Source organism: Epinephelus lanceolatus, chromosome 21 (genome assembly GCF_041903045.1).
Source record: "Epinephelus lanceolatus isolate andai-2023 chromosome 21, ASM4190304v1, whole genome shotgun sequence".
Classification (NCBI taxonomy): domain Eukaryota; kingdom Metazoa; phylum Chordata; class Actinopteri; order Perciformes; family Serranidae; genus Epinephelus; species Epinephelus lanceolatus.
Window position 1 is genome coordinate 19,573,458 of NC_135754.1, and position 12,051 is coordinate 19,585,508.

General features: G+C 40.8%; 1 protein-coding gene across 1 annotated transcript; it reads left to right on the forward strand.

The window, feature by feature from the left end:
• Nucleotides 1-216: 216 nt before the first annotated feature.
• LOC117247358 (chymotrypsin-like protease CTRL-1) lies at nt 217-10,290 on the forward strand. The gene is made up of 6 exons (XM_033611874.2): nt 217-306; nt 795-809; nt 930-1,098; nt 4,299-4,567; nt 6,197-6,345; nt 8,370-10,290. Exons 1-6 carry the CDS (start codon nt 249-251, stop codon nt 8,709-8,711), a joined length of 1,002 nt encoding a protein of 333 aa, XP_033467765.2. The 5' UTR covers nt 217-248; the 3' UTR covers nt 8,712-10,290.
• Nucleotides 10,291-12,051: the final 1,761 nt, after the last annotated feature.

Below are 12,051 nucleotides of genomic sequence, written 5' to 3' on the forward strand. Positions count from 1 at the left end.
TTCCACAATTGTATTCTTCAAAGTCATGAAGTCAGACTTTACACTAGTGTCCACATAAAAAGGACAAAGTAATTGATGTATGGAGAGATAACATTCTAGCTTCACCTTGATGGAATCAACTTATGATTTATCTAGAAAAACGAGTTTGAGAAGGGAGAGGCTGCTGTGTTTAAAAAGACTTGAGTGCCTGAGGAGTTTATCAGAAGGACTCTCTGTGCTTACTGGAGGCAAAACGTCAGTGACAGCACATGATGGCAGACTGGACTGTGTGGATACTCCTGATATGTGCTGTCCTCACTGGGCAAGGTGAGGTTTGACACTGACTTACCAGTTTATTCTCTACTTCAACCAATAAATTATCTCTTCTTAAGCTTATGCTTAGTTTTTATTAACATTGTAGAGAGATTTTGATCCAACTTTATAGTCATTTTTCAAACAGTTAATAACAAATCTAAATATGATGCAAGTATAAGCTTTATAAGTCAGCAATCATTGCATGGCTGTTGTATTGTAGAGAGCTATCAAGTATAATGAAAGCTTAAGTGTTGTTAATCAATAATGAAATGCTTGTAAACTATTGAGAGGTGATCTGCCAAGTGGTTTCAAGTGCTTCAGCTGTTGCCTCTTTTGTATTGTTCAGCACAATATTGAGGAAGTGTCCACAGTGTCACCTACCAACACACGTGTTCCAGCACAAAAAAAAGTCTGGCCTTCTAGCTTATATTTGTTGGGTGTAAACAAACTCGCTAAGGCAAACAGGTATAACCAACATTTTTATTCTCTCTTTCCCACAGGGTCAATGGCTCAGGGTAAGCACAGTCACATTCCAGAAATGCAATGTACACAGCTGAAACATGTTTAGCCTCACACATGATTCAGCCTCACTTTACTGTGAATGTACTGACTCACTGTTGATTTTGCTGTGTCAGATTGTGGGATGGCACCTCTCAACACAAGAATAGTGGGTGGTGAGAACGCCACAGCTGGATCATGGCCCTGGATGGTCAGCCTGCACATCAGTTTTGCAGCATTTCACATCTGTGGAGGGACCCTCATCAGTGACCAGTGGGTCCTCACAGCAGCCCACTGTATCTTAATGTAAGAGAAACTCATAGCACCTGCATCTGTTTCCTTACTGAACTCTGAACCAGAGGAGAAACCCTTTGATTAAGAACAAAGTGACTCTTCACCTGTACCTAATATATAACCAGTAGCCATCGGGTCTAACTATTCCTTCTTACAACAGTAGATCTTTTAATATGGCTACGATACACACGTAAATATGTAAATATCTATAATAATTTTCACAAGAGCTGTCTTAACTGCAGCAAAGCGCAGCCATGCCATTGTTCAGATGGCTCATAATTCCAAAGCTCTTTTAGATGGAAAATGTCCTATTGGACTGAAAGCCTGTTTGTTTGACATCCCGTCATCCTGAACAAATACACGCATTGCTCCAAAGGGCCGTTTCTCTGAATATATGCTACACACTCTCTTAACCGAAGCTTGTGGCTGATGAGCCATCAGACGTTCCTACAATGAAAGCGTGTCCTACTCTGATCATCCTTTCCAACAAACATCAGAAACTTTTAATCATGCATTCATAACCAGTCGTTTAGATTATTGTGATTCCTTGCCCAGCTGCCCGGAGAGAACCCACGCTGACACGGGGAGAACATGCAAACTCCGCACAGAAGGGCTCCCACGCCCGGGATTGAACCAGCAACCCTCTTGCTGTGAGGCGAGAGTGCTAACCACCACACCACCATGCCGCCTGAGTGCTAACAGTGTAAAGCAAAAACTACAAGACATTGTAATGATTACTGTTGCAAAATACTGTGTAAAAAACTGTAAAAATCTTCTTTGTGGGGTTCATCAGTGGTGATTTAATGATCAGGAGCCTCATTTATAAAGCTTGCTTACGCACAAAACAGGGCTTGAAAGTGGCGTACACCACTTACCACGCAAAGGTTGTAATTTATAAAAATAAACTTGGCGGGAGAATGTGCGCACCTGTAAGCAAACTCTGAGTCATGCGTGCACACATTTTGGAAGACACTGGGAAGTGGCGACGCAGACGGCGAGGTGGAGAAGTGGAGTCAGATTTTTATTGATGTCTCACACAAATGTCACGCTATATCCACCTTAGATCCACGTTATCATTGAAATTAAATCCAGCAGCCTTATTTTGCGCTTGGAGTGAGTGATAATTGTTTCATAAAAACGTTGTAAAATCCAACTCAAATCCTGAATTGAAATTCTTTCTAAATACGTATTTAATCCGCACTGCCTCTAACGTCTCATTGTCCACTCTGTGAGCGCAGGAGGGGGAGAGGACGGTGCGACTGCATGGAATATATTTATTTATTTAGCTAAATATTTCCAGTGCATTTATCATGTCTCGAAATACAGCCATTAAGCACAACCGTTATACTCATTTCATCAGTGCTACTTAGACATTTGCTGTTCATGACAAAACCGGCATGAAGAAACGTGTTCGCCTATTACACTTTCATCTTTGAATTGTATTTCAAATTACACGTTGTATTTTGGGACAGGGATACCACTGGTTCATGCTATAATTCAGGCCGGGTGTCTGATCAGACTAATTGCCATAAACATATAAATACTGCGGTGACCCTTGTGCGTAATTGTGCAAGATGGCACTGGCACATACTCCTTTTTGCCTCCACCTTTAATAAATGTGATTCTTTATGTCTCACATTAATGTCAAACATCCTCAAATACACACACACATTAACTACATGTTGGTAAAGTAGTTGAAATATTTGGTGTACCTTTAGATCAGACCACTTTTTTTTTTCTCTGTCAATGCCCGTGCAGTCCCACAGACACAGCTGACAGCATCAGCAGCGCTGATGTGTTGCCACTTTTTTTGCTTTCTTTTATTAGTGAACCTGCTGCTGTGGCCACCACATAAAATCTTTCTTCAGTCCTCCACCTCCCGTTAAAGGGTCTCAAGCTCAGTCTCAGAGAAATTCCGTTTTTTGGTTCGTTTCTCACACCTGTCGCCATGACTCACAACGAGAGAACACTCGCATGCCGGCTTATTTATATGCAGATCGCATTCATGAGGTGATTTGCATGACCATTTATGGTTGAACTAGGGCGCGTAGAGGGTGGAATATGATGAGGATCTGGGTGCGCACAACTGCAGGAGGTCTGTGATTTATAAAGAGAACATTGCGTGCAAGTGTGCGTGTGCCCGGTTTTATAAATCAGATTATTTTTTGGCGCACGCCATTTTCAGCTCTTGGGCGCACGTTAACTTTTAGTATGAATCCTAAGCACTCTTTTATAAATGAGGCTCCTGAACTCTATAGTCTGTAATTGTTTGGCATTATTGATTTTATTAGGCTAAGTAGAAGCAACATTTCCGTGAAATTTTTGGTATAAAATTTTCAGGATTTCCTTTAGTAATCTCTGAATATATTTCTGAGGGTGAACTCTTTGGTGTTTTGGTTTTTAACGTTTCAGAGACAGTTATGCTAAAATGTTCCTAAATGGCCCAAAAATATGTGCTGGTCATAACCCCATTTGTTTCATAGATTTCTAGAAATAATGTTACAATGCGGATGCTTTATTTGGCTGATGTATAATTTATTACCTTCCGAGATTTCATCTCCTCCTTTCTTAAACCAGGTGAGTATTACATGTATGTAATTCACACTGTCCAGCCAAAACAGCTTGATGTTCATGCTGGTAACAATGTTTTAGCCTGAGGTGTCTGTAAAGGATCTTAATAGGTGGATACATTATTTGTCAGTACTGATATTGTACCTTTGCATGTTCTCCCCGTGTCAGCGTGGGTTCTCTCCGGGCACTCCGGCTTCCTCCCACAGTCCAAAGACATGCAGATTGGGGACTAGGTTAATTGATAACTCTAAATTGTCCATAGGTGTGAATGTGAGCGTGAATGGTTGTCTGTCTCTATGTGTCAGCCCTGCGATAGTCTGGCGACCTGTCCAGGGTGTACCCCGCCTCTCGCCCGATGACAGCTGGGATAGGCTCCAGCCCCCCCGCGACCCTCAAGAGGATGAAGCGGTTAGAAGATGAATGAATGAATGATATTGTACCTGTCAGGATTTGCATCCTGCTGTTATTACAGCCAAGATGATTTAATATATATGAGGTTCACACTGTACAGCCAAATCAGCCACTAATATGTGCTGGTAAAATTATTTGACTCATACGTAGGTCTCCAGAGACAAAGTTAAACAATAGGATAATAAGTTGATACATAATAATTTGTGTTTTTTATTTATTCTTATATCCAGAAGCCGCCCTAGTGTATGGACTCTCTACTTGGGACGAGAGACTCAGTCTGGCCCCAATGTTAATGAGGTGAGCCGCACCGTGTCCCAGATCATCGTCCATCCTAACTACAACGACACATTGTATAACAACGACATTGCCCTGATGAAGCTCAGCAGCCCTGTCACTTTCACTGACTACATCAAACCTGTCTGCTTGGCAAGTAACTCCAGCCAGGTTCACAGCTCCACCCCCTGCTGGGCCACCGGTTGGGGCAGACTTAAAAAGGATGGTGAGTACTGGCATGCTAACATGCTAACCAAAGATAGTAAACACATTACCTGCTAAATATCAGCATGTTAACATTGTTATTGTGGGCATGTTTGTAAAACAAAATGCATTAGTTTGTTATTTATGTTTTATATTTGCAAACCACATTGTGTTTGTTAATGAATCATGGGGCATTTGTTTGTGTAGTTTTGGCAGGATCCAGCAAACTGACTATGAACACATCAGGGGACGTACCCTATTGTTTCACTTATGATTCAATTAATTTCATTAATATTCATACTAATTAAAACTGTTCACACTTTCCCCAACTATTCCTACTACTTTACCTTCTTCTTTCACACTTAAGCAAGCATTGCAGTGTAGCATCAGTTTTTTAAACAACCCACAAAGATATTCCACATCATTCATACTATAGTATTATAATAAGAATAGTATTATTCAACATTTAAAGCGAGCATTACAGTGTAGCCTCAGCTATTCTGCATTGAGCATTCACACTTGCTATTTGCACAGAAATTGCATTCTCTAGTTTATTCTAGATATTTACGTTCTTACCATTGGACTATTTGACTGAGCAGTTCTTCACAAAGTGGTAAACCTCGCAATGTCCTTTCTTGTGAACAGCTTAGGCTTTCGAGGATGCCCCTCTCATACTCGATCATGATACTATCATCTGTTACCAATTAACTTGTGTACATGTGGAATGTTTCAGGTGCTTTTTGATCATTCAACTTTCACAGTGTTTTGTTAATCCTGTCTCAACTATTTTCGGAGGCATCTAATTCAGAATGAGTGTCTATTTTCTGAAAAACAACAAAGTTAATCAGTTTAAAGATTAAATATTTTGTCTTTGTACTGTACTTGATTGAATGTATCAAAAATGATTACCAAATCATTGCAATCTATTTATATTCACATCTTACACAGCATCCCAACATTTTTGGAATTGAGGTTGTAGATGTAATCATTTCTAAGTTTCACAACATGTTGTTATCCAACATAATATTCTTCTTTAATCCATATTTGTTGGCTTTAGCATTACAAAAACATTTTAACTGTGTTCACAAAACTGTTTGCTCTTTGGCCTGCTGAACACAAGGGAGGCAAACACTTCTTATTTATCAACGGGACAGTCTAGCAGCAATCTAACAGCGCCACGTCATATTTGATGAAGAAAGTTGATTTCAATCAAAATTAACAAAACAATCCATTCTGTATCAGTGTTGTACCCTACTCGTTGTTGATCAGCTCTGGAAGTTAGAATTCTATCATGGAAATGTTAGAGTAATATGTTTAGTGATAGTGATGGTTTGCTGCCATACTGATTTGACCAAGTTTCAAATGTCTAGTTGACCAGATTGCCTGGTTGGATCTACTTGTGGTATAACCATTTACCCAAACCCAAGCAAGTCAGATAAAGGATGCACTGTCACAGATCAATTAAATGGTGCAGGGATTATTGCATTGTCATAATTGATGGGTTTGCCTCAGACCATAAAAAACATTGGTTGTTGGTTGGTTATTTTAAGAGAAAAACATCATCACCACCACCACCACCAAAAATCTCCATAAAACTGTGCAAAAGAAGGAAAATGAATTGTCTTCTGATGTCATTCTCTCTCTCCCACAGAACCATTGCCAAATAATTATCCCCTGCAGGAGGTACAGATTCCTGTTGTTGGAAATAATCAGTGCACTTGCAACTACCTCCCTCAACCAGCCGCAAACATCACTGACGCAATGATATGTGCAGGACAAGAAAACAAAGGAGCATGTCAGGTTAGAATTATAATGCATTGTTGGAATATTTAAAGTAACTGTACTGACTGCTTTTTGGTTTTTTTTCCTTGACACTCCCAAAAGAAACTGTATAAAGGTCGGTGTGTAGGATTTAAGGGAATTAATGAGGTTGCAGGACTGGAACTTCTCCTGTGTGCCAATAATAAACCTACAGTGGCTGCACAAAAATATGAATGAGAAGGTGTTTGATTTTGTTGTTTGATCTTAAATTGCATCCGTGTTTCACTCACTTGCCACTTAGTCCCTCCCATCACCATGGAGAGGTCCAAGGAAACCAAGCGAAGAGAGGAATTGAGAAAATATGTTTTCAGCGAAATGAGGCGTTCTTTCCTTTAAAGCGTCAGGTGAAGCAACGCCCATTTCTGATGACAGGAGCAGCTGATGACAGCTAGGTCAGCTGTCGGTCAGGTTTAGAACCTGTAGAGACTTTTGATGGACCTTGTGTCACACGTACACTGTAAAGGCACACAGATATCACTGCCAGAGCAACAGTATTTTCTCTCAGTTTACCTGCAAGTGAATAACCTGCATATGTTCTGTGTCCCGTTTAGAGGCGCAGAATGTGATTATATTTTTTAGGCTGTTCATTATTTGCATCTGTATGCTATTTATTGATTTTCTCTTTGTAAATTAAGTATTTAAAAATCCAGAATTCATATGTTATCAGTTAGCATTTGGTGTTACAATCCCTGGAGTTTCAGCACGATTTGTGCCACAGCATAGATGTTTTGGCCGTGACCACCCAGCAGAGCCACCCTCCATACATCACCAGTTGTGCACCTCAACATCATCGGGTGTTTTGGCCTTTATCACAAGACACCCTCCGTTGAGGGAGGCCCACCACAGGCCGATCATGCCTGGGTGTGTGACAGAAGGTTGGCTCCTCCGTGGTCACCTAGGGGTCCAGACGGGATCCTTTCTCTTCAGCCATAGCCAATGACTGCCCCTCTCAGCTGTATTGACCAGATCCTTGACCACTTTCCTCTGGGCCTGCTCATTAATCCAGATTTCCTTGAGGAGCCTTGTGGTAGATCTAGCGACAAAGCCTCTGCAGCAAACCTCGATCATTTGCACCTCAGCTTTCCAGCCTCTAGTCACCTCTGGTTGCTGCTATTTCGGGTGGAACTATGAGACACTGGCCCAAGTCAGCATGCATTTCCCAGTCCCTGGCTCCATGCAGCAGGCTTTTATTGGAAGGCAAGAGGCATGCTACTTATTTTTCTCCCTCCCAGACGAATAATGCAGACCATTGGAACTTATCCTGTTTATCCGGTTTGAGAGGCGTGGTGTTGATGGTTACCTTCTTCGGCTCAAGCTCAGCTGCCAAGCACTTAAGTACCTGCTTGTGCCGCCAGGTGTGCAACAGGTGTATCTTCCCTGTATTAGGCTGGTCTTGATTATATGAATATGATTATTGTGTTTTTGAAACACTAATAGATAACAGAAATAACAGATCGTAAAAAGAAAAATCTGTCTAAATGAAGACAGTTTGTTCTTCTTTTGTTCTGATTTTTAACCAGATGGTCAATCAGAAAACAAATAAAAGATAAAAACCTGGGAGTGATACACTTAAGCTAAATCTATTATCTAGCTTCACACTGGTATGAAACTCCAGTGATGTTGTGATGCATCAGTTCAGTCCGATCAGCTGCAGCACTGTGTGCGTCCAATCAACAACTGATATCCAATTGGGGTGGCATGTTGGCTGATAAAAGACTTGCATGAAAGCTGCTCTCGTGTATTCTTGCTCATCGCTTCTAGCTCCTAACAGCCGGAATACGAGTTTTGGGATGGCTTTCAAAATGGTGCATCACAACGACTTCTGGGTCAAGTGAGGAGCAAAGAAATATCAAATAAGAGACTTTGGAGGCCACCAATGTAAACTTTTATATTTATGCTACCAAAATGTTACTGTCACTGCACTTGGTGAGGTAAGACTACTCCAGTCTAATTCTACTCATGTTAGTGTTAATTAACTGATCATGTTTTGTGTCTTTTTTCAGGGGGACTCTGGTGGACCTCTGCAATGCAAACAAAACTCACAGTGGGTCCAGACTGGCATTGCCAGTTTTGGAGAACCTTGTGCTCTGGGTGATTTCCCTGAAGTCTATGTCCGAGTCTCTGAATTCCAGACTTGGATCATGGAACAAGTGGCGGGGGCGAATGTCAACTTTGTGACATTCACCTCCAGTGGCACAGATTCAGATGACAGCTTTGTGTGTCGCAGCTCAAATGAAACCACAGCAGCTCCAAATATGACTGCCCCAGCATCAACTGTTGTAACTGAGCTTACATTTGTTGTCATCTTGGTGACAGTGCTCCTGCAGCTCATTGAAGCTTTATAGTACAGTTTTGTGCTAACAACTCCTAAATTTCTTCTGTTGTGTTGGGTTATCTTTGTCTTTTAAATCATTTTACAAAGACTGAACTTATGTATAACATAATGATATAGCTGAGTTTATATGGTAATAGTGTCACTACTAGCTTTGGAGCATGGCTTTGTCTCTGTTAAACCTGTAGGGTAATTTTTTCACTTAATTTAATTCTTTCCTACATGCCAGGAGTTCTCAAACTTAACTCTCAAAAGGTCTGCATCTGGTTTTTATTCAAGGTCTGGAGCATGGAGTGATTGGCTGGTTTAGACTGCAAATTCATCTGTCAACTTCTCTTTGAGTACTCAGTTTTCTCAGTCAGCTTTTCCTTTCTTTGTACATTTCAACATCTTTCTCTCTTTGGTGACAGGATGTGCTGTGAAGACCCGCCCTACTCTTGTGTACAATTGTGTACTAGAGAAAACAAATTCTGTGGTGTAATGTTAATGAATGAACTCAGCAGCACAGACACATGACACGACACGACACGACACGACTCGACACAATGTCATGCCATGGGATGCAATGCAATACGATACGATATACTTTTATGTCCCTGTAGGGAAATTTGTCCTGGACTCAGGAGCTGCACAAGTATTGCTGCTTTACAATAATAGTCCAGAAGAAATAAAAAGCATATACCATAAAAAAAACATAGAAACACATACTACACATAACAGTCAGCCACTCATGTACTGCACATAACACCAGCACACAACGGAGAACCATAAGCAAAACACAACACAACACCTAAGCATCAAGCGACATTATTTAAAATCTTAACTGAGGTTGGCACAAATGAATTTTTAAAACGGTTCAGTTAAAATTTGGGCATCCTGTATTGTCTGTCCGAAGGTAAAAGCTCATACTCTCTCTCTCTCTCTCTCTCTCTCTCTCTCTCTTATTCTATTACTGCATCTTGCTAACTCGACCATTCTGGATGTCACTAACTTGGCTTCTTCTCCAGAGCCTTTGTGCTCCACTGTCTCTCAGATTAACTCATACTGCAGCGGTGCCTGGACAGCGTGACGTGTGTGGTTGTGCTGCTGCCGTGGTCCTGCCAGATGCCTCCTGCTGCTGCTGCCATCATTAGTCATTAGTCATACTTCTACTGCTATTATACACATATGACTATTGTCAGATATTAATACATACTTTCAACATATTGTACCACAGTAGCCAGAACTATAACTATAATATTATTACTTTCAATAATGTTGTTTTAAGCTACTGTCATTACCTGCATCTCTCTCTCTCTCTCTCTCTCTCTCTCTCTCTCTCTTCTCTCTCTCTCTCTCTGTCTCATTGTGTTGTATGGATTATTGTTGATTTATTATGCTGATCTGTTCTGTATGACATCTATTGCACGTCTGTCCGTCCTGGAAGAGGGATCCCTCCTCAGTTGCTCTTCCTGAGGTTTCTACCGTTTTTTTCCCCCGTTAAAGGGTTTTTTTTGGGGAGTTATCCACTGCGAGGGTCATAAGGACAGAGGGATGTCGTATGCTGTAAAGCCCTGTGAGGCAAATTGTGATTTGTGATATTGGGCTTTATAAATAAAATTGATTGATTGATTGATTGATTGATACTCAACGTGGAGAATGTGGGAAGAATCAGACAATATTGTCTGAGAACAGACTGCTCATACAGTGTCTTGAGACAAAACCCCAGCAGTTAGCTAGCCTGGAAATCCAGACCCAAATCTAGAAAGATTTAGGGTCTGGCTATGAGTAATGCAAATGGCCCAACTCGAGGGGCAACACCAAGCATGCATTTGAAAATATCACTGCACGCAATTGGATAACACTACGACCAATCAGAACAATACACGGGGTGACGTATCCAGAGCTTAGCTACCAGCAGAGCTAACTGGTAGATTAGACTCTTGCCGTATCCGGTTGGCAAAACAGCAAAAACGTCCTTCTTGCAAAGGAAAGATTCGAGCGCCGTCTTCTGTTCCTCTTTTAGAGAAAAAGCCAAGTCTAACTCGTTCATTGTAGCGGCCAAAGCCATTTCAAACAACTGGTGTTCATCCGTAGCCATCTTGCAATGTTTACTGACTGATTCCGGACTTTAGCTCGCCTTTGGCCCACCTATATCAGATAAATCGATGTGATTGGTGCAGCTCAGCTCCAACGGCATGGGTAATGAGCATCATTACTGATTGCCAGAGTGACTTGCTGAGCAAATTCAAATTGTGCTCTTCCGAGAACACTGGATTTCCAGGGTAGCAATTAGCGTCGCCATGACAACAATGTCAGCGATACAGATATAAGCCGCATTCAAACCACATTCATCTGGGGAGAGGAATGCTATTAAAGATCTTTAACTACACTGTTTATTTAAGGTCGTTAACAATTTTTTGATCAACTGACAATTTGTTTCAAAATAGTAAATGATACACTTTGTAACATATTGTATTCAGAACAAGAGATACGGGCTGGGCTCTGAATGACTTGTCGTTGGGTGGGGATGCAGACCTTGATTGAGACTTTGAGAAGCCCTGCTGAAGGCCTATTTTATATATCTAACTATACATAAATCCTCTTTGAATTCATCTTAATGTTATGAAGCCATTTGTGTTATCAGCTGCATCAAAATGCACTTAAAGGAGCAGCGTGTAGGATCTAGGGCAGAAATGGAACATAATAATTATAATCATGTTTTCATTAGTGTATAATAACCTGAAACTAAGATTCATGTGTTTTCATAACCTTGAAAAGGGGTGTCAAACATATGGCCAGAACCGGCCTGCCAAAGGGTCCAATCCGGCCTGCTAGATGACTTTGCACACCTAATGTTGACGCACATGTGAAGGTTAAGAGGTTTCAGGAACAAGTTAAACAGTGAGTAGATACTTAACATAAAAATTCTTTTTCACTCTGGCCAGAATACAGCTCTCTGGAATAACAATGAATACTTTCTGTACTCATCCTGAAAGATATTGAGCATTGTGCAAAACATTGTCAACCAGCAGTTTCAGTACAAATGAATTTGTATCAGACTTCTATCCTTAAAACAATATGGTGGAACCCTGCTGCTGAGGCACTGACAAAACTTCAGACTGTAAATGGGTTGTAAGGCAGGGGATGGCTTAACCTGCTTCTTCAATAGCTTCCTCTTTAGTGGAAAATTATGAAAAACAATGCACATGTAATGACAGTGAGTAGTAGACTGGTTGAATGTGGAAAAACTGAGACATACTGTTGAGTTTGCACATATTTTTCTTAGGATATCACAAGCTGTTTATCATTAGTTTTGTAAATGGATGAATGTTTTCAGAATGAACTTTAAACTAAAAACAGGAAACATCTGA